This window comes from Pezoporus wallicus, unplaced genomic scaffold (genome assembly GCF_028554395.1).
Source record: "Pezoporus wallicus isolate ANWC-B61680 ecotype Strahan unplaced genomic scaffold, APGP_CSIRO_Pwel_v1 contig_8797, whole genome shotgun sequence".
Classification (NCBI taxonomy): domain Eukaryota; kingdom Metazoa; phylum Chordata; class Aves; order Psittaciformes; family Psittacidae; genus Pezoporus; species Pezoporus wallicus.
The window spans coordinates 353533-373781 of record NW_026641918.1 but is presented as its reverse complement, the minus strand read 5'-3'; the positions used below and the strand labels follow the sequence as shown (position 1 = coordinate 373781).

Sequence of the window (20249 nt, the reverse complement as noted above, 5' to 3'; positions counted from 1 at the left end):
GGATGTGAATAGTTGGTTCATCTGCCCTGATTTCTCTAATCTTTAGACATCTACATCTGACTTAGTCACTGCCTTCATGGCCAACAAGGAAGTTACAAGCACCCCCAAAGCCACGCTGGGTAGGTGAAATGAGTCACTTCTGGAGATGCTCTGGGGCATTTTTTAGGTAGCAACGTGGATTTAAGTGAGAAATTAGATTTTGGCTTACTCTGTGCATCTCAAGAGCCTTACTTTTGCCTGAGCATCGACTTCATTGTGATTAGTTTTGTTTAGATGATGATGCCCTCCATGGTGGGAGGGAGCCTCAGGACCGGGAGCTGTTGGTCCTCAGCCTCTTGCAGATGGAGCCTTATTTAATGCTAGAAAAAGTGCTTTAATTAGTCTTGTGTGTACCCTGAGTTTCCTGGTATGAAAACAAGACTGCTTTTGCTGCACTTAGCACATTATGAGGCAGAATCAGAGCCCATGAGGATGCTAACCCTCTGCCGGGATGCCATGGCAGCTATTAGCGTTAGGGAGGGATATACCCACATAAATCTGTGTGCTTTCCCCACATGTCACATTGAACGACTTTCTTCTCCCTCTGGGCACAGTCCAGAGCTCAGATTCAAACCCAAGTTTGCATCATGGCGCTGCAAGCCAAGGCTGGAGGCAGCTCCAGAGCTGTTGCTGTGCTCGCCCCCTCCTGCCTCACTGCCTTCCCCTCTTCATGCAGTGCAACTTCACACCGAGCCCAAGCTCTCCTTCCTCAGCAGAGCAGGACTCTAAAGAGTCCACGGCCACATTAAGTAAACATCAAAGGGGCTTTGATCAGCGGGCTCTGCCGAGCACAGAAGCCCCTGAGGAGCTCGGCAGGTCCGCAGGCAGCATCGGGGACACGGTACCTTAATTTTCTCCGCTGCGACACAGGAGAATTTGTTTGAAGAACTGGAGCTTTTTGCACGGGGAAAGCACGCGTGCACGCAGCCTACTTCTGGAGAAACCCTTGTTCAGATCTCTGTTTGTTACTGATACTCAGAAAGCGCCATTAAGAAATCAAGGCATCAAAGGCACGCGCCTCCTCAGGCTCCGGCGCTTTACTGCTTGTAGGGTCACTTGCTTGCCTCTGAAGAGTAAGATGCCTCAAGCCAGAGTTATCTTCACTTCTGAGGGCCGTTTCCCATTTTACTTTGTTGCCTGCTAAGGGAGAAAGTGATGAAAGAGTCCATATGGTGGCAACGTTCTGATGTGGAGGACAAAGCAGCTCATTCCATCTGCTTGGTAGACAGGAGTGCCTGAGACAGGGGCGAGGTAGGGGATAGTGTCCTCTCTCTACATGTCTGTGTCTAAGTGGAGCAGCGCAGTAGCAGTTGGTTTGGGATGCAAAGCTGAGCTCTGAGGCTGACCAAAGCCTTCAGTTATGTGCCCACCTCACTGGTGCTTTATCAGAGCAGTGCATCCAGCAGGATTTGCTCCCTGCAGCATCCCCATGGGCTTGCTCTGGTCCCCAGCCTAGTCTAACATCGCTGTCTCTTCTCTTGCAGAACTGGGGCTCCCAGGACGAGGATGCTGCCTAGTACTTGGGTTCATGTACAAGGAGAAGTACCGCAGGATGACTGAAGGTGAGCGGGTCCCTCACCTTCTATTCTTCTGTCCTCTTTAGCCATCTCATTGCAAGGGATGTGGATGTGCTACTGCTAGGAATGGGTTAGGTTCTTGTGCACACCACTGACAAAATCCTGCTTCCCCTTTGATCTCTGAAACATCTTAGCAGGCACGGATAGGAGGAGCCCCCAGCCTGAAGCTGCAAGAGAACAGGAGTTTTAGTTCCATACATCCATAATCCACTGTCCTTTCCTATGGAAAGCTCTTCTACAAGTTGTTTCATCTGCTCTTTTCATTCTAGCTGGGTCATAAAGCCTCACTTGTTCCCTTGTCAGTTTTCAGTGCCTCTGCACCTCTCAGAGGTGCCTTTGCATTATTCACCAAACCTTTGCTAAAGTTTCCCTGGTTTATATTCCACTCATTCCCCAAGTATTTCATGAGCATCGATTAATCCATAGAAATATCATAAATAATTATGAAGCATAATAACTAAACAAAAACTATTTATGCTCAGAACTGGCCTCCTTGCTTCTGGTAGCTTCGTTGTTTGGCTCCTAGTGCAAACCTCAGTGCATCATCGTCTTGGACTTAAGAGGACGAGATCCCTTTGGGATGGGAAGGTCTTCAGAGTGTGCCAAGGGGAGTTTGGCTGCTGTGAGGTTCCTTCAGGGACTGCAAACCTGATCCAAATGCAGATTTAATCCATTCTGAGGGCTTTGATTGGGAATAATTTGGACAACGGATGGGATTGCTGGCACAGGATAGTGTATTGCAGGGGTTCGCCATGGCAGTGCCTTCTTTCACAGGAAGGTTCGCCTTCATGGAGTAAGAGGTGCATTAGCTTTCATAGGGTATAAAACTCATGTGGAGGCACGTTTATGGCTCAAATATCAGTTAGAAGATCAAAGGTTCCTTGGGTCTCCCAGGAGCCCTGATACTGAGCTGATAACATGGGGAAAGTACTTCACAAGACTTCACCTTGTGCTTGTTAATTACCACATGCTTTTTAAGCATTGATTAGAGTGTGTGCTTAATGGGAAGGGGCTGCCCCCTGGGACAGAGGATGGCAGCCTGGTCTGAGTGCTGTGAGAAGGTTCAGTAATATCCCTCTTAATTCCTTCCTGTCCCTTAAGCCTATGGGAGAAGCTGCCTGTGTTGTGCTGGGGTGGGAAAGAGCATCCTAGGGATGCTCAGAGGGTGTCTGAGAGCTGGCAGGACCCATTTTGGCATTCTGTCAATCCTTTGGGATCCTTCACAGAAGCTCCTGTCCCCCAGTGGATTCAAAGCCTGCATTGGCCTAGGAAGTGAAGCCCCTTTTTCAGGCTGAAAGTGGCTTTGTGTGGTGAGAACAAAGGAACATGAAAGGCCAACAGTAAAGCCTTTGTGTCGGAACAGGAACAAAGTGTGCCTGCCTGATGCTGTGCAGCCAGCGAGCTTCTGGCCCCCACCGGCTGCAGGACCATTATGTTTAAAGGTACAATCTGCCAAACCCAAAGGCAGGGGATTTCCATGGCTACAAAGACCACCTAGGATTTGTGTTTTCACTAGAGGCCATTCTGGATGGCAATTGCAAGCCTCCAACCTCCCAGGATTTTGGTGTATTTCAGTGCAGAAAACCACATGGAGGGGGGGTTCAGATGTCTGGTCATCAACAGAGGTGTAGTGAGGGCATCTCCTGCCCAAAGCACCAAAGCCAGGCTCTTTGGGCCAGTTACCTTGCAGGGATAAGGAGGAGAGAGACAGCTTCCCTTTTATACTTTAGCCAAGTGAGGGCTTTTCCTCTTTTTATTGCATCATGGTGCTAATGAATAGCCCTATTAATAATTGCAGGGTAGCTGAAGGAACTGAAAGCAGAGGTAGGCAGTGGGGCAATGGGCTAATTATGAAGCGTGGGGTCTCCATCGTAGTGGAAATAGGTAATTACAGGGCTCATTAGAACCTTGCTGTCACTTAGCGGAGACATCTACAGAATGCACTCATAGGCAGAGAAGCAAAGAGGCCTTTTCAGTGTGGAGTTACCGCTCTGTGGTAGGAAAGCGCTTCTCCTGGCTGTTCCCATGGAGAAGGTCCAGGCTGGGCACTTGCAGACCAGTGCAGCAACCTCTCCCAGCGGGGTAAACTCAACGCTGTGGCTTGCAGATGCTCTGTGGCCATGCCCAGCAAGGGGTTTTGGTAGCATTATGCTGTTTATTTACCAGCTGGCAAGGGATGGATGTCCATTAACACAACCGATTGCAGATGCAGGCTGAGCCACCCTCCAGTGTGAGAACCTGCCTCTGTCAGCGTTAGTTAGCACATATCAATATATCAACCTGTGCCATGAAAAACCAGGTCTGGGGAAGGTGTTGGTATCTCTCCAGGGCTGCTGCCAGCACCGCTGGGAATGTGCAGGGCAGGAATTATTTGGACGCGCTGCACCGTGTGTGATTCCTCCTTGTGAAACGTGCACTGGGAAAAGTGATTGATTGGGGCACAATTTGGGGCTGGGAAGCAGGAAGATGCCGCTGCAGTGTGGCTGTTAAAGCTTATCCCCTTGCTGTGATTGACGACTGCCTCATCTGCGTGCTGGGACCGCAGTTTGGTGTGCGGCTGTGAGTTGTAGGGTGAAATTAAGCTGGTGACAGTTGTAGACAGAGGGAGAGGTAGAGCTGTCTGTAATGATGGCCCTGCAATAAAGACACTTTAGAGTTAATCCTCCACCATCTGTCTTCATTCTGCTAATAACCCACTCAATCAGATGCTGCCGAGTGTTTGTTAACATTCAGAAACAGATACATAATCAGGAGGAGCGTGCTGTTTGCTCACCAGGGGCTGCATCCCTCCTTGGGAACAACTCTCCCTTGGCCACAGTGGTTCAGTGGGAGCCAATGCGACAAGGCACATGTTGTGCCATGGAGGTGATGCTGAGGCTGGCTATGAGCTATCTGTTCTCCCCATGGCTTGTGTTGCCCTGGCTCAAGGGGATTTTGGAGTAGAAGGGTGGTATCTATGGGGTGGTTCACCTCGGCCCCTCAACACCAACAGTCTTGAGCTAAATTTGGGCTTGTTTTCTATTCTCTTTTCCCCTTCACATTCAATTCTCCTCCCTTCCCAAGTTCCCAAGGGAAGGCCAGGGGTGTGCTGTAAAATCTCTCTCTGCTCTTGGTCCCTGCCTGTCCATAGGAGCAGGTCCCGAGATGGCCTTGCTCCTCCTCAGTGGTCCAAGGCAGGCATTCAAGCATCAGTCCCCCTTCTGCTATTTTTCTTCTCCTCTCCTGCCTCTGACTTCCTGCCAGATCTAACCGGAGTCATTAGCAAGCATCACTGCAGCAATTATGGCACTTTCTGGCTGCCATTCATGAAGCTACTAACGGGAACAACTAAGCACTGAGAGGTGTCAGCCTTCACCTCCACCAACTGTTCTCACCAGCCGCTGGCTGCCTGGAGGTGCTACAACCCAACGGTGAAGCTCCCTGCCTCCTCTTCCTCCCCTTCCAGGCACTTGGCTGGCTCCTATGTCCTCATGTGGACAGGTGGCATCTCAGTGGGATGGACCCTCTGCTTGGACGGGGTGGGTGGATTTCATCCTTGTATCTGAGTGTTCAGTGTAGCATCCTCCTCCTGGACCAGCTAACAGTTACTGATTGGTGCTCAGTGAAGGCCAAACTCCCCCTCTGCAGCTCCTGCCTTGGCTTATAGCCCTGCTTCCCGCTTGGCTCATATCCATCAGTTAGGGACAGGCACAAGGCAGCAATCTGTACCTTGATCTGCATCACAGCTGGAAGCAGAGCCAAGCCTCCAGTTTTCTGCTTTCGAGGCATCTCCGTTCACTGTGCGAAGCACAGCAAAGCCATCAGCCATTACTGCAGAGCTGCAGCTCCACGTAGCAACCAGCACTGCTCTGTGTTTCATTGGGAGAGGATGTTGCTTAGTAAATCCTATCTGCTGGGTGATGGCTGGGCAAATGTGCTCAGATGGGGCTTTCTGAATCCAGGGTTTTCTCTAAAGGCCACGTGGGGCTCTTGGTCAGCGTAAGACCTCCCAACCTTGAGTATGGGGAGGATGGAGGGTGAGGACTTGAGTTTAGTAGTCTGAGCTGCAAATAAATCTTACCTTGACTCTTCTGTTCAGGTTTGGGACCTTATTTAAAGGTGCTGGGACTGATCTAAAGCTCTGAGTTCTCGGGGGGGGAAGATGGAGATGCTAAAAGGATGAGGTTCAGCCACTTGCATCAAAGGTAGGACATGAGGTGAGGGTTAGCGGCCTGAATAGAAAGGACAGCTACCAACCTGCTCTCTCCATGGTGGTCCATGCAGCCCTTAAAGGCTAGTGTGGATGGTTCTGTTCAGCCCCTGCTTGGCAAAAGCATGCAGCTGCCTGTTTCTGGCCTCTGTTATCAGTTTCTTGTCTTCAGGTATCTCTATTCTATGAATCAGGTTTGGTTCTGCTGGCATGTGGGCACAGAACTCTGTATGCATGTGAGAGCTGGTTTTACTGCTTATAATTATCTTGTTCCCATCCCTTGAATAGCTATAGCTCCTCCATTATTAATAATTGGAATTCCAGTCCTTGTCGTAGATCACAAAATGGAGCCGAAGCTCAACCCAGGCTCTGCATAATGTACCTTGGTCTAAATTGAATAATTGGTGAAATGGTGCAAATCGTTAGTTTTCCCCCCAGTTCCTTGGTCCTGGAATTAGTGAGATATTAGTGCAATTAGCCAGTGCTTCCATTTGAGGCTGCAATCATCTGGTTTGTAATTTAGAATAAATGTAAAAGCCCACTTGTGCTTCTGAACGAGTTATTTGTCCTGTTTAAAAGTATCTAATGGGGTGGCTGTCATCTAAGCAAGATACATTTGACCCATTTCAATTTGTTTCCCTTTTAATCTGCTATCTGTTTTCCTGGATCTTTTCCTTTTTTAATAAAAACATAAAGAAGAAGTGGGTGAGAGAGACCAAAGAGGGCAAGAATAGAAGCGTTACAGATCTGGAGTTTATCATAAGCCCAAGTAGTTTGAAGTCAAGGCTTTTACACTGCAGAAAGCAATAAAAAGAAAACACTATTCAGAGATCATTTAAAGGGCCAGGTGACTTGTCAATGAGATGCTGCTCTATTCGACTGCCTGCTAATAGCTTCTCAAAGGGAAGATGCAGCTCTTGCAAGATTGAAGGCTGTGCTGCAGGGAGGGAGCACTGGGGTCAGTGGGGTGCTGTGGCAGTGATGCTGAGATGGGTGAAATCCATTTCAAGGCCTCACCTTACTGCTCGGAGAGAAACCAGCTGGGCCTGTGGGATGGAGTTGGTGCTGTTCTGGGGGGAAAAGGCCTGTTGAGAGAAGCTGCTGTGCTTCTGCTCCAAATGCTTCCCTGCTTGAATGCCCCTGCTGCTGCCTGCCATTGTTCAGTGAACGCTTTGTCCTCTTAGAGCATGGCACTGAGATGCAGCGATGTGCTCATGCCATCCATCAGTGACCAGCAAGGAGTTGCTGCCTCTGACTTGCTTGGATTTATGGGGATACTTTGTCTGGATCTTGAAAGTCACTTTTACATCTGTAACAGTGCAGGCTGAGCATGAACATTCCTTGGCTTCAAGGATAAATCAGAGCCAGCCTCTCTTATCCCTCTAACAAGTGACCTTTCCCCTCTACAGATGCCAACAACCTCTGTGCTGCTGGGAAGCTCAAACTTCACTTTGTTCTCTGGCTTAACAGGGGAAAAGGTCTGTCCTTTGGGACCAGACCTGTAACATGTTACTTGATTTAGCTCAAGCAGCATTGAACATCCTCTTGAGCATCCCAACATCTTCTTACAGTTTGCCCTCTGAGGCTTTGCATCAGCCTGCAACCCGGGAATGGGATTTCTCCAAAGCTTTGCTCAAAGCTACAGCATTCCTGGCACAAAATCTACTGGGATCTGCAGTGGTGGGTCCCTTATTAGCTGATCTCTTCCAGGATGCAGTGAGGACTTGGACTGCTAACTGCTGTCATCACTGATGAAGGTGCTGTCCCCTCATGGCTTGGCAGCTTGGTGACAGGGAAGCTTGCCTTACCCCAAGCACTGTCACTCATGTCTCCCCATGAAGACACAATCACGATTGATTAGGGAAGGCATCTCCCATCTAACCTGCATTGATGCTGCTGTTCTTTATCTGATAAAAGCATTAGAGATGGAAGAGGCGAGTGGATGCAGTGAGCTCCGGAGAAGTTGTTAGAGATGCATTGTTATCAGCAGTGGTCTCATTGATATTTCTGTGGTGCTTTGTGTCTCTGTTAGCTAAACAAGGCAGGGATGCGAGCGAAACCTGAGGAAAAATCAGCATGCAGGCTGTCTTTTTGTCTAGTTTCAAGGGGAGACTTTGTCTGAGTTGGGTCAGCTGGAAAAGTGGGTAATGCAGGACCTTGCTGCTTCCCTTCACAAGGAAGAACTTCTGCCTAAGACCTCATCTCAATCTCCTCTCTGGCAGGTTAAAGCCATTCCCCCTCATCTTGTCCCTACGTACCCTTGTCCTAAGCCCCTCTCCAGCTTTCTTGTATCCCCTCTAGGCACTGGAAGCTGCTCTAAGGTCTCCCTGGAGACCTCACTTGTGAGTCCTAGATATTCACAAGGATGCTGCTGAAGGAAGGATCCCATGTGCCCTGCTTTCAGGCAGGATAGGAAACACCTCCTCAGCTTACTGCTTTACTCTGCCCCTTTGGATAGCGGGAGCAGAGTTTCATCCTTGTTGCTCTGGTTGTCTGTGATGCAGCTGAGCTACTCTACTGGTTGTAAATCTGACGCAAAGCTTGAGGGTTTTATAGTAACAGTGGTGTTGTAGCAGTTAATGGTCTAAGGGTATAATTTTACCTATTGATTGGAGTAGTGGTCCCCCATGGAAAGCTATTGCTGCGTGGTCTTCAGTAAATGAATACAGTACTTCCTCACTCCCTTAGTGGCATGAGATAATTCAGGAGCTGCTTCTTGTGCTGTTCAGCCTGCAGGTGTGTGTGGGAGAATGAGGGATCACGTGGAATCTGTGTTCCCTCGCTTTGCAGGGACTTGAGGGCCTGCTAAAGATGCTTTGGGAATCTTAGGTTAATAAACACAGATCGATATCTGGGATGAGATTTAGAGTATCTTGGCTATTTGAATTCCATTGCCCTTGCACTCCCCTTAAGGTCCTGAATGGCATTTGAAATGGGATGTATATTAAAAGAACGTGCAAGCTGGTGGAGAAGAACTTGTCCTGTAAAATGCACCTGAAAAGGGGAGAGAGAACCTTATGTGCTTCACCTTACCTTGGTGGTCACCTCCTGGTGTTGCTTTCTCCATTGGGTTAGGGCTGGTTTATTGTTGGAGGCAGGAGGAGCATGGCTTAAAGGAGACACATGGCTTCTCCCCCGGGAGGGTGACTCTGGCTTTCCCATCTCTGTGCTGCCTCCAGGCTGCCCTCTTAGTTTACATTGGAGCCTGTGGCTCTGTTGATAACTCTCCCCTCTCTGCAGAGCTGTTGCTGCAGCCCCGGGGTCTGTTGTTTAGTTTCCTCCCTCTGTGCCCATGGGACCCTGCCAGAGAGGTTGCTGGCAGGCAGTATTTCATCCACAGTCTAGGTCATGCTGTCAACGTGGTGTCCACCAGACCAGAACCTGGACATGCAGGTATGGCTGGGCCATCAAGTCAGGTTCTGATGATGCCATAAATCCTCCCAGCATAAACTGATAGCATGATTGTGAGGGAGCCTGCAGCTTGTTAAAGTAACTGGAAGCCATTGCTTCCAAGAAGGTGATCCAGTCTTCCACTTGGGAAAGAGGCAGGAGTGTGAAGAGTATATCCCCACTGAAGGCTGGAGAAACAAAGAGCGTCTCTTCTGTCATTATGAGGTCTGCTGCAAGGAAACACAGGGTCTGTTCCTTCCAGGTCTGGATCTCCAGCTGCCTTCCCCTGCAGGTAGACACACGTGCCTGCTTTCCACAAGCAGAGCCAGGTCGGAGCCTCACAGGCTGGAGCAATGAAGCAATACCAAGTTGCCACTGCTTAGAATATCAATTAAAACCACTGCATCTTGAAGTCCCGTGCTGAGACACACGCTCTGTATCGATAAACAGCCAGGCTTGCCATTAAAACAGACCTTAAGCCAGCAGAAACAAGTCAACTGTGCAGTTGTGAGCCAGAAACAAAACTGGTTAGAGGATTTCAAGCTAAAGCCGTGCTGTGGGGTGGGAACTGATGTTGTGCTTGACAACAGAAGGGTTTCATCTTCACAAGAGAGCCTGTGGCTTTGGTATGATCTGAAAAGGCTGAAACAGTTCTGAAGCTCCATTCCCTGCTGGTTTCCCTGTGTGTCATTAGGTCGTGTAACATCACCTCTGCTCTGCAGTCCCAACCTGTATGATGAAGCTCCTTTCTTACAGGAGCAGTGTAAGACAGCTGTAGTTCACAGCCATAATGACAAACAGGAAGAAATTGTGTGTTTCAGGCCAACAAAATGAACTTATTCCTGTTTCTCAGTGAAGTGGGTTTTGGGTTTGCCTGAAAGATACTTATTTTGCATTATCATGCTCTGTTTGGGCTGGCATTTCTTCAACTCTTCTAAAAATCCATTCTTATCATAAGGAAATAGTGAAATATTGTTGTCAAGTATCAAGCTGAGTGCTGCAAGTCCTGATCTTTTTCTCCCCAAGCTGCTTGATGTACCTGGCCAAACCCTGCCATCTGTATTCACTAGATAAAACTGAAGTCCGTTGGCAGCCTTCAGGTTAAGGCTGATGAAGATAGAAGGAACAGGCATGGTCAAAGAGCTGAAGGATAGGTAGGGAGCTTGTGGGGTGGGGAGTGTGATTGCAATTCCCCTTGGCTGGGCAGCCAGCATGACAGTTATTTAGTGCTCAGGGCTGCTAATCTGATCCTTCACAGAGCAGGGCAATCATGCTTCATTGCAGCAGCAATCTTGGGGCCTGTTTATACCCTTTTATGCCCACTATTTGCTCCCGTAAGTATTTACTCAATCTATAAATGCATTAATGGGACTAATACAGAGATATAACTTGAGATGGATTTTTTTTACAAAGATGAACCTTTTATATAGACAGGGGGAAAGAGAAGAGAAGCGAAATGTTCAGCGACTAATGATCCTCATCAATATTCATGAGGGATGGTATGCATCTCGAGACGTAAAATAAAGGAAGGAAAAAGAGAGAAGGGCATTGACTTCTTTAGAAGCTAAATGAAATACTGAGGTTGACCTGGAGAGAAGTATGCCAGGTCCTTGCTGCCATCGGTTCTGACCAGGGTTCAGTTGAGGAGCGGATGTGCCGATATAGACAGTGTGGCCAGGAGCTATGAGGGTGTTTGCTGGCATGGTACCACAAGTCTTCAGCTGGGGATGAAGTCCACAGTGGGCTGAGTGCAGTACGAACAGGGAGAGAAGCGATCCCTGCCCCAGGAACCTCCATCCTAAGCCAGCTAAAGCTTGGGTATGGAACAGCAGCAAGGGTTGGGTCCAGTCTGGGCTGTCCCAGGTGAATCCTAGTTTGCATTGTCTCCAAAAGAGCTCTGGTCTCTGCCATTCCCTCCTCTGAAGTTGCTTGTTTGGGACTTTTAGAGGGTACAGTGGATTTTACTTGAAGCATGAGTGCCATAGGACTGAGTTACTGGGGAGAATTGTCCCTTGTGCAAGCAAATGGCTCATCTTACAAACATCTGTTTCTAGTGTTCATGTCTGTTTGTATAGGGGGAGTTGGTTTGTTCTTGAGGAAGACATACCTTTATCTACTGTGCTGTTCCTTCCTTTTTTTTTTGTGTTCTTTCTCTTCCTTCCTGTCCCTATTTCCCTCCCTGCCCTTCTCTTTGCTACAGCAGAAAATCTCCCCAAGCGTGCTGAACTTGAAGGTGAAATATTACCACCCCCAAATACTTGAAAGCAGAAGGGGGAACCTTGATCCTTCCCTGCTTCAGTCTTTTGTTAGCTGGAGGATAAGGAAAGCCTCTGCAGAGAAAACACCTGTGGTACGGGTTTGTCAGAAGGATGTAGCTGTAGACAGGCAGCAGTGACAGCAGAGGATGGAAAGAACCAGGGTCTGAATAACCAAATTTACCTGCTGAAAAGAACACAGGAGGCCTCCCCTCATCCCCGTTCTTCTGCAAGTTGCCCTTGCCTCCCTCCGCTTCCAAGGCTGCTCCTTTTCATGTCGGTGACATCCCTTCCCTCCTCCGAGTGACAGCCGTCCCACCCCCACCAAGGTCGTCTGCCCTTGAGACCATCTTTGATCTGTGCCCTGATAGAAGGGCCGAGTATTGACTTTGGCTTCGGCTTCATTAAGAGGCAGCCTCATTTGTCAACTTGTTTGTTTCAATAGCTGCTTGGGAGACGGCGGTGCCCCGGCCCCTCCTTGCTCAGCCAAGGCGTTAACTCCCTTCTCAGGGGTGTGCAGGCAAGGTCGTTGCAGGTGGCCTTGCATAGTCCTCTCCCTCTCATTAATCCGTGTCATGGAGGGTTTAAGCAAGATTAGAGCCACTCGGCTCTTGGATAGAGTCTTGAGGCTCTGAGTGCTGCGAGAAGCTGTGTGTAGGTGAGTTCATATGCAGTGCACCCGCATGGAAAGGCAGGTCCTGTCTGCTCGAGCTGGGGTCTCATAGTGCCATCCTTGCAGGAGCTTGCTAGGGCTGGTTGTAATGATTGCAAGCGGTGAAGATTCATTTCTCTCGTCAGTTGTCATCAGGTAATGTGTCTGCCAATAATAGCTTCTGGTTTTAATGCAGGTGCTCAGGTGAGGTTAATCAAGTTACCCAGGCCCTTTTGGTTTTGCCTTTTCTGTTGGTTAGTGAATAATGTATTGACAGGGGGTTTGCTTGTAGTGTTAGACCTCTCTAGGAATTACCTGCTGTGATGCAGGTCCCCAGGAGTTAGATGAGCTTTAAGGTCCCACCCAACCCAAAGCAGTCTGTGGTTCTGTGATCTTTCCCCAAAATCATGTGAAATTCCAGACGTTAGCGTTCCCAGGGTTATTTAAGGATTGGGAATGCGTTGGCATGACAGCCTTGTGAGGCAGAGAGGTTCCTAGCAATGCAATATCCCACCCTTTGCTTAGATTCAGACCAAAGGGCGAAAGCTGTGCTGCTAAGGACAGATACCTGCAGCACCGGGTGCTTCCAGACCTATCTGACCTTGTGCAGGAGAAGCAGATGAAACGAAGAAGCCAGACTTCCCTGAGCTACCAACTGGGCTGCAGTTTGCTGCAGACCTCAAAGTCTCCCTGCCCTAGTGGGGATGGGGGTAGTGGTGCTGTTTCTTTACTCCTGAGAAATACAGCATGTGCTGAGCCTTTGAGGGAGCAGCAGCCCAGCCCATGGGAAGGGAAGCAGCTCAAAACCCAAGGCGCTGAAGCTGGGTTGTGCTGCAGGACTTAAAGCTGCTTCTGGTGCTGGCTCTCCTGAGTAACTCCTCATTGCTGACAGCAAGGAGAGAGCTTAGGGAAGATGTTCCTGGCTGTTGCCACAGGCGTTTCGCAGATCCCGAGGGAAAAAGGCATCGGTAATCGCGCAACTCCACGTGGGCTGCGATGTGACTGGCACCGGAGTGTGCTGTGGGTCCCTGCAGCCCTGGGAGCATGGGGTAAAGCCAGGGAGAATACTAACTGTGGTGGTGGAAATGGCCCTGGGATTAGAGAGCAGGTTGTAAAAGGAGAGACTGGAGGAGGTAAATTTATATAGTCTGGAGGAGGCTCAAGGGGAGACACGACCAGAGTCTATAAATACACGCAGCAATAGAAACCAAGGGAGGAAATTATTCAGAGGAAGGGAAGACAAGGAGCAGTGCCTGAAGCAAAGGCAAGAAAAGTTTATGCTGGGTCTTGAGTAGAAGGAGATGGGCCTTCAGCATCAGGCATCTGGCCAAGACGGGTACTGCTGCTGCGACCCTGTACTCCCCATCCCCTCTGAAGCCTCACAAAGCCAGTTTCTCTATCTCCTACTGGGCTTTGCTTTGTTTTACAGCAGCCCCACCTCATTTCTTCCCTGCCAGCCGTCTCACACGGGTATCCTGCACTAAGCCATCCCAGCATGCCTTAGAAGGTTTAATAAAACAGATTGAGATGCATTGGGGCTTATGGCTTGACAACTAGCTCCCCTTGGACAAGAACATTTGCCTTCGCTGGGTGACAGTGCTTTGAGTCCGCAGCCTTAGGCGCTGTAGCTCATTGCTAGTCATCTCTCCAGTGAATAATACACAGGCCTGAATATTTGTCTGCATACATCTTCCTTTCCTATAGGGTAATTTAATGTTATCTTTGGGCCTTCTGCTCCTGAGATGAAGAGATTACTTCAAACCTGCAGCCCACAACCACAGCCATTGGTTTCAAACACCATTAAGTTTCATTATAACAAATAAACACTGCAATGACATTTATAAGTTACCAGAGAGCACAGAAACACAAATATGAAGCAGATAAACTGCATTTGATCCAAATAATTACTGCAGGCAATATCGAGCTCAGGCTGAGCTGGCAGCCGGGTGCCGAGTAATTTATAGGAGTCTGTAAGGCGCTGTGTTGCACATTGCTGCTTAAAAATTATGATGATGGTTATGTGTCTCTCTCTCTAAAGCCTTAAACAGGTTGTGTTCCTGCCTTGGGGGAGGCAGGAAGCTTTTCCTCAAGCCAGAAAGGAAGGTGGCCCTAAATGTGTGGCTGTTACTAGTTTGGGGACTTCTCTATCCCCGTTCCTCAGCATTTTAGCCCAAGCAGGGTCCTGCAGTTGAGGTTTGTGCTTGAAGCTGCAAAAGAGGCTTTTCTTTATGTACATATTATCATTTTGCCCTGTGGATTTCTATCCTCAACTGTGGACTCATCAGGTTTCAAGAGGGGGGAATCCTTTGAGAGAGGTTTTTGCTGTAAGACAGTGCAATACCATAAGAACTCCACTCCTTTCATGTTTGGCTCCCAGCTTTACGCTACCTGCTCTTAACCCTGGTTGAGGAAACCCCATGAGGAACACCAGGTAGAAAAGCATCTGCTCCCAAAACCTGAATGAAAAGGGGGCTTGTGTGTGTGTAAATTCTCTCAAAGCTTTGCCTTTCTGCATAGGGCTGAGGGTTTGTCTGCTTCGGAGTGAGAGCACGTCATCTCCTAAGTGAGCCACGTGGAACTTGTCATGGGATGGAAAGCTTCCGATGTGCTGCAGGCATAGAGGCTCAACCCAGGAGGGGGCTCAGGAGCAGCTGGGTTTATTGATGAGCATCTCTCATTACCTGCTCATTAACTCAGCAGCCTGGAGTGTGCTAATCTTCTCCTGGACTGGGGTTTTGTACAAGCAGGCCATTGACTCTGCAGTGGGGACCATTGAGAAGGAGATAGTAACAGAACAAAGAGCAAAGTGTGGTGTTTAAACACATCCGAGCCCCTTTCTGACATGTCCTTTCTCTTCAGCAATACAGTAAAGATGTCGCTGGGTCCATTAGCCCGGGGCTTCTACCAAGGGTGCACATGGACAGATAAAGCAGTTACAGGGCAATAAATATTGACTGTATTCATGTTTTGTAGTACCACAGACTGGTTCGGGTTGGAAGGGACCTTAAACTCACCCAGTTCCAACCCCCTGCCACAGGCAGGGACACCTTCCACTAGAGCAGCTTGCTCCAAGCCCCTGTGTCCAACCTGGCCTTGAGCACTGCCAGGGATGGGGCAGCCACAGCTTCTCTGGGCACCCTGTGCCAGCGCCTCACTGTGTTTGCTCTCATTTTTCATGGCTCTTGGCTTCATAGGGCAAAACCAAGTCAAAACCAGGAGCCAGTTGTTGTAGGCAATGGTGCAGGTCACGGACTTCCTCTGTAATGCTTGAGCAGTGGAGAAATGCACTTTCTAGGCATTTTCCTGGGTCTGTGGATGCAGTACAGCAATGTTTGTCAGGGGATGGAGCTGTTATTAGGCTTTCATGTGTAGATAGTTGTTGAGCACCTTTCTCAGGTAAAAAGAGTGGCCATGACTGTGAACCATCTCCTGCTCAGATGATGATCTGCTCCCTTTCTGTTCATTTAACATCCCCTATCTCCTCCTGTCTTTCCCCTGCCACTTTTATTTGTGTGTTGCACATGCTTAACTTTAGGCTGCTCTTCAGAATAATTTAACTCTAAATATGAATCTTGCATGTAAAAAGGGAAGTGCACATATTTACAATCATTTCTGCTTGGCAAAATCCAAACAAACAACAATTACAGCAGAAACCTGCTCATTCTCATTCCACTTCTTCTTCAGACCTGGTAATTCATGCAAGGCAACCTGAAGCAATCTCACCCTGCTTCTTAGCTCAGCTAAACAGGGAGGTGGAGCAAGTCTTCAGCCTTGGTGCATCACGGTTTGGGTTAGAAGGGACCTTGAAGATCTTCTAGTTCCAACTATGGATCCATAATGCCGTGTAGTTAGGAGCTACCCCAGAAGAAATGTGGTCAACGTTCAGTGCAGACAGTGGCCTCTCAATGTTTAGGGGCAGGAATAAGGTTTGTTCTTGTGTTTCCCTACCTCGATACATGCAGTTATTTTGAGAAGGAGCAAATCTTCCAGTAGGTTTAGGGTTAAATATCTGCATTTTCTCTTCTGAAACGGGTCTTTGTGTTTATTTTGGCCTAGAAAAGAAAAGGCTCTGGAGAGACCTTAGAGCAGCTTCCAGTGCCTAAAGGGGCTACAAGAAACCTGGAGAGGGGCTTTGGGCAAGGAACTGGATGAGCTTTAAGGTCCCTTCCAACCCAGACCAGTCTGGGATTCTATGATTTCTCTCTGTGCCTCAAAGCAAATGATAACAGATCTGAAAACTAAGTGTGGAAGTGAAACATGGTGTGACCCAAGGTGAGCTCTTTGGTCTGACTTTTCCACCCTGTGGGCTGCACAGCTTCCAGTTGCTTGGGGGCAGAGCAAGACTTTGAAATCTCCAAATCTTTTGTGAAATGCATTATTCATCCTCGTTTTCCTGTGGATGAGTGTCCTGCTTGCCCTATCACTCAAAGATAAGCTGAGATTATTAGGGCTGTATTTCAAAAGAGCCTCCCTGATCTGGGAAGAAAGGGTGGGATAAGGCGATGCATCTGGATTCAATGTTATCCAGGGCTGTGGAGAGATTTCAGAAGGTCGCAAGGGTTAAAATCCTTAAGGATTTTATCCAGGAGACTGCTCAATAGCTTGAGCATCAGCTGTTATTTCAGGAGGAACTCTTCCTTTTCCTCCTTTGGGAGTTCGAGTGGGTGACTTTAGGTCCCAGGAGTGTCTGTGCAAGGCTCCTGCAGCTAAGGACACGCCGACCCTGTTCTGAACACCTTCTACCAGCTGCAGATAGTTCACATTGGAAATGCATCTGTAGTTGCCACGGCTGGAGTCACCGGAGCATCGCCTCCTCTTCTCTCCAGCCCATCAGCCTGGCCGTGGTGGAGCTGTGCCAGGACAGCTGCACCTTGACAGAGAGCAAATAGTAATTCATTATCCTGCGACAGGTTCCTGGGCAGTGCTGATAGCAAAGTGTTTCTTAGAGTCACTGGCAATTTTCAGGGGGAACTGGAGCCTCCAGGAGGATCAATGTGAGGAAATCTATTCCCCTCTGCTCATGAGAGCAAAGCAGTGCATGTCTCAAGTGAGGGATGCTGATCGGTGCTGTGCCCGGGGGTTCCAAATAGCTTGTGGTGCTGTTGCCCTTGTTTCTAGGAAGAGCAGGCATCACCCCTGTACCCCACGCAGCCTCAGCCATTAGCTTTAGTAACACAAAGAGTTTTGCCTCCTGTCCCCCTCTGCAAAGCCTCATCTACCTCTGCTCCAAGAACAAAACTTCACGGTGCCAGCCCCTGGAGCTGAAAGCCACCTCATTCAGCTTGCTGCTCCTGTCTCCAACCAGGAATAGTCCTCTGCATCCCAAAGCTCCTCTCACTGTTTTCCTCACTCTGTTAGTTTGTCTAAAACAAGATAATGCTTCAAGCTTGGCTTTCTCTGGGCAGCAGGTTCCCATGTGGTTGTTAAAACAGTTCATTCAAATCCATTGAGTTGGAATATTCAGTGCAATTCAGTGTGTAAGTTCACTTGAACAGTGACCTTAGAGACTGACTTTTTGGACTAACTGACTTGAACTTTTGGGGGACAGCTTAGGTTTGCTTCCTTGTTGCAGTGCATTAGTTGATTTCCTATCGGTGTAGCTAACAGGTTTTTAATCTCACTAGAGGCAATTCTCGAAGCTGGTGCAGGGAGGAGGTAGCTAATAAATAACCCACAGTAAGTATACTCTTACACCTTCTCCAATTGGTAGCTAATAACTGAGCAGACGATGACATTTAAGCCCTTTCTGCATGGCTGATCAAACTACTCACAGTGACTTTGAAAGCAGTGCTGGGATTTCATGTGGGTATCAAAGCGAGTGGAGCACTCGAGGGTTCAGATCTCTCTCTTGTGTGACTAATAGACAAAAAGATTTCTAAGAGGTCTAATATCTTATTCAGAATTTCCCTGTCTCCCATTTGAAGCTGCTTAGTGGACACAGTGGGATGCTGATACGTCTTGTCTATGTAGCATTAGGAAAACATCAGCCATTGCTGTGGGATGAGGCTTGCTCGGAGCTGGTGTATGTCCCAGAGGCCAAACTGAAGAGCAGAGCACCTTAAACTCAGCTCTGAGTCTTGGCACTGTTTTTCCTGGGGTGGTCCCTGCATCCAGGATCATTTTGGCTTTGGTTTCATAGAAATTCAGCCCACTTTTTGCCCTCCATAGCTGTGCAGCTGGAGTTCATAGAATCCCAGACTGGTTTGGGTTGGAAGGCACCTTAAAGCTCATCCAGTTCGAACCCCCTGTCACAAGCACAAGAGGCACCTTCCACTAGAGCAGGTTGCTCCAAGCTCCATCCAGTCTGGCCTTGAGCATTGCCAGGGATGGGGAAGCTACAGCTTCTCTGGGCACCCTGTGCCAAATGAGTTGATGGGGACTGCCAGGCTTTGCTTGCTGGGATGCTTCCAGGGGAAGGTGAGTCCCATCTCCTACAGCTTTGCACTGGGAGAGGGGATGCACTCAATGCAACCTGGTCAGGAAGGACCAGGCTGCCACTTGCCTCTCCAATACAGCTGCTTCATTCCTTGACTGACGGGTGTTGTGCTTTTCTATTTCAAATGGAATAATTCAGCAGCATTGAGCACACAGAAGCCATGTGAGCTGGATTTATGTAGTCAAACTAAAAAAGGCCAAACTGACATTTTTGCTCAAATGGACTTTATTTTTTTTTCCCCCAAGGAAACAAAATAAAATAACAGTAAGCTTATGCAAGGCCTGAACTCAAGCTACCTTTCATTTTAATTCCATGAAGCTGAAAGGATGTACATGACGTATCACCAACAAGTGACCTTCCCCTGGGGATGCTGCTCCATGTCTCCTAATGCAGACAGCATTGTTGGTTTGATTCATCTGCTCCTATTTGGGGAGACCCAAGGTTTTTTCTTCTCCTGAGGTGCAGGAAAAGCTTGCCCTCATCCTTGTCTGTGCCCCTGGGGACACTTGGATGTCCCTTTCCTTTCAGTTCCATGGGCACACAACCTCAAGGCTGGTTTGGGTGGCATCTCTCAGTGGGGGGATAACTGGGAAGCAGGTAATGAGGGGCTGTGCTGCCTGCCTGCTCTTCCCTGTTTGCTCTGTGCTTCCCCAGTGACTGACAATTCCAGGGAGTGTTGTAAATAATGTAAAGCTTTTGTCTGCTTGCTTTTCCTCATCGTCTAAAAATCAATGCGGGTGCGGGGTTTCAAGCACAATGGGCCTTATGCAGGTAGCTGCTTGTCCTTAGCTTGGAGGAGAAGACCCTTTGAGCACTGAGCACCAGTCTATTTGTCACGGGATCAATAGCTGAAGGTGCATTGAGTGTGCAGAGACAAACCCTCATCTGTGGGGAAGGTGTACACATGCATCCATCCCCCCCTCCCTTCCCAGGCCTCTCTATGGACAAGAAACGACTATCTCCAGGCATCACATAGTGAGAAACCAGCCCTGGTTTGAGCTGGGCTTAACCCAGCCGTGACTTTACATGGGGACACTCAGCGGCACTTGGTCTGAAGGGGAGCCCTTCTAAGATGATGCGTAGTCTTTGGTTGTCACACAGCAGCCCCCTTGATCACCCTTCTATTGCACGTTGTGCCAGCTCTGAGCCAGAGGAAGGATTAGCTCTCTCCATCAAGGGCCAATGGAAATGTCCCACCACTCGTAATCACTGCGCCTTTCATTCCTGAACAGTAATATTTTTACGAGGAGCTTCATATCTTTTCCTCGACTAAAAGGAGTAATTCTTTTCAGAACACAATGGAAATTCAAAGCTCCACTTACATAAAAGGAGCCACAATGTCTCCATTTCTAATGAGTCATTGTTCCCTCTTTAAGTCCCTTGCTTCTTACTACAATGCTCACTTCTCCTGGGTAATGAAAATTTAACTATCTGCTGTTCCCGTTTGCCTCTTGTCTTCCTGCAGCAAGTTGTCTGCAGCCAGGCTGCTCTTTACACAGGAGGCTGCAAGCTGAAATCATTCAGACAGGAACTCGTGCAAACAGATTTCAGTCTTCAGAGAGCTTTGAAAAGCCAGTCACCAGCTCAGGCCTTGGCAATGGAAGGAGCTTCAAGGTGCCGCTGTGTCACAAATGCCCTGGGTGACCTTGGCAATGTCATTGTGGAGGTGCTTCCCACCGTTTTCTGGGTTGTAAAATGGGAATTTTGGTCC

The 20249-nt window shown here is 48.5% G+C and overlaps 1 protein-coding gene across 3 annotated transcripts in view; it reads left to right on the top strand.

Moving 5' to 3' along the window:
• Positions 1 to 20249, top strand: part of KIRREL3 (kirre like nephrin family adhesion molecule 3) — a 270848-nt gene that overhangs the window by 177130 nt on the left and 73469 nt on the right. For 2 of the 3 annotated variants that reach the window (XM_057425961.1, XM_057425960.1), the window contains exon 3: positions 1524 to 1601. The exons of the other annotated variant lie outside the window; for it this stretch is intronic. In XM_057425961.1, coding sequence (XP_057281944.1) covers positions 1524 to 1601 — 78 coding nt within the window. The remainder of the gene's footprint in view (positions 1 to 1523; positions 1602 to 20249) is intronic. 3 annotated transcript variants of the gene reach the window in all.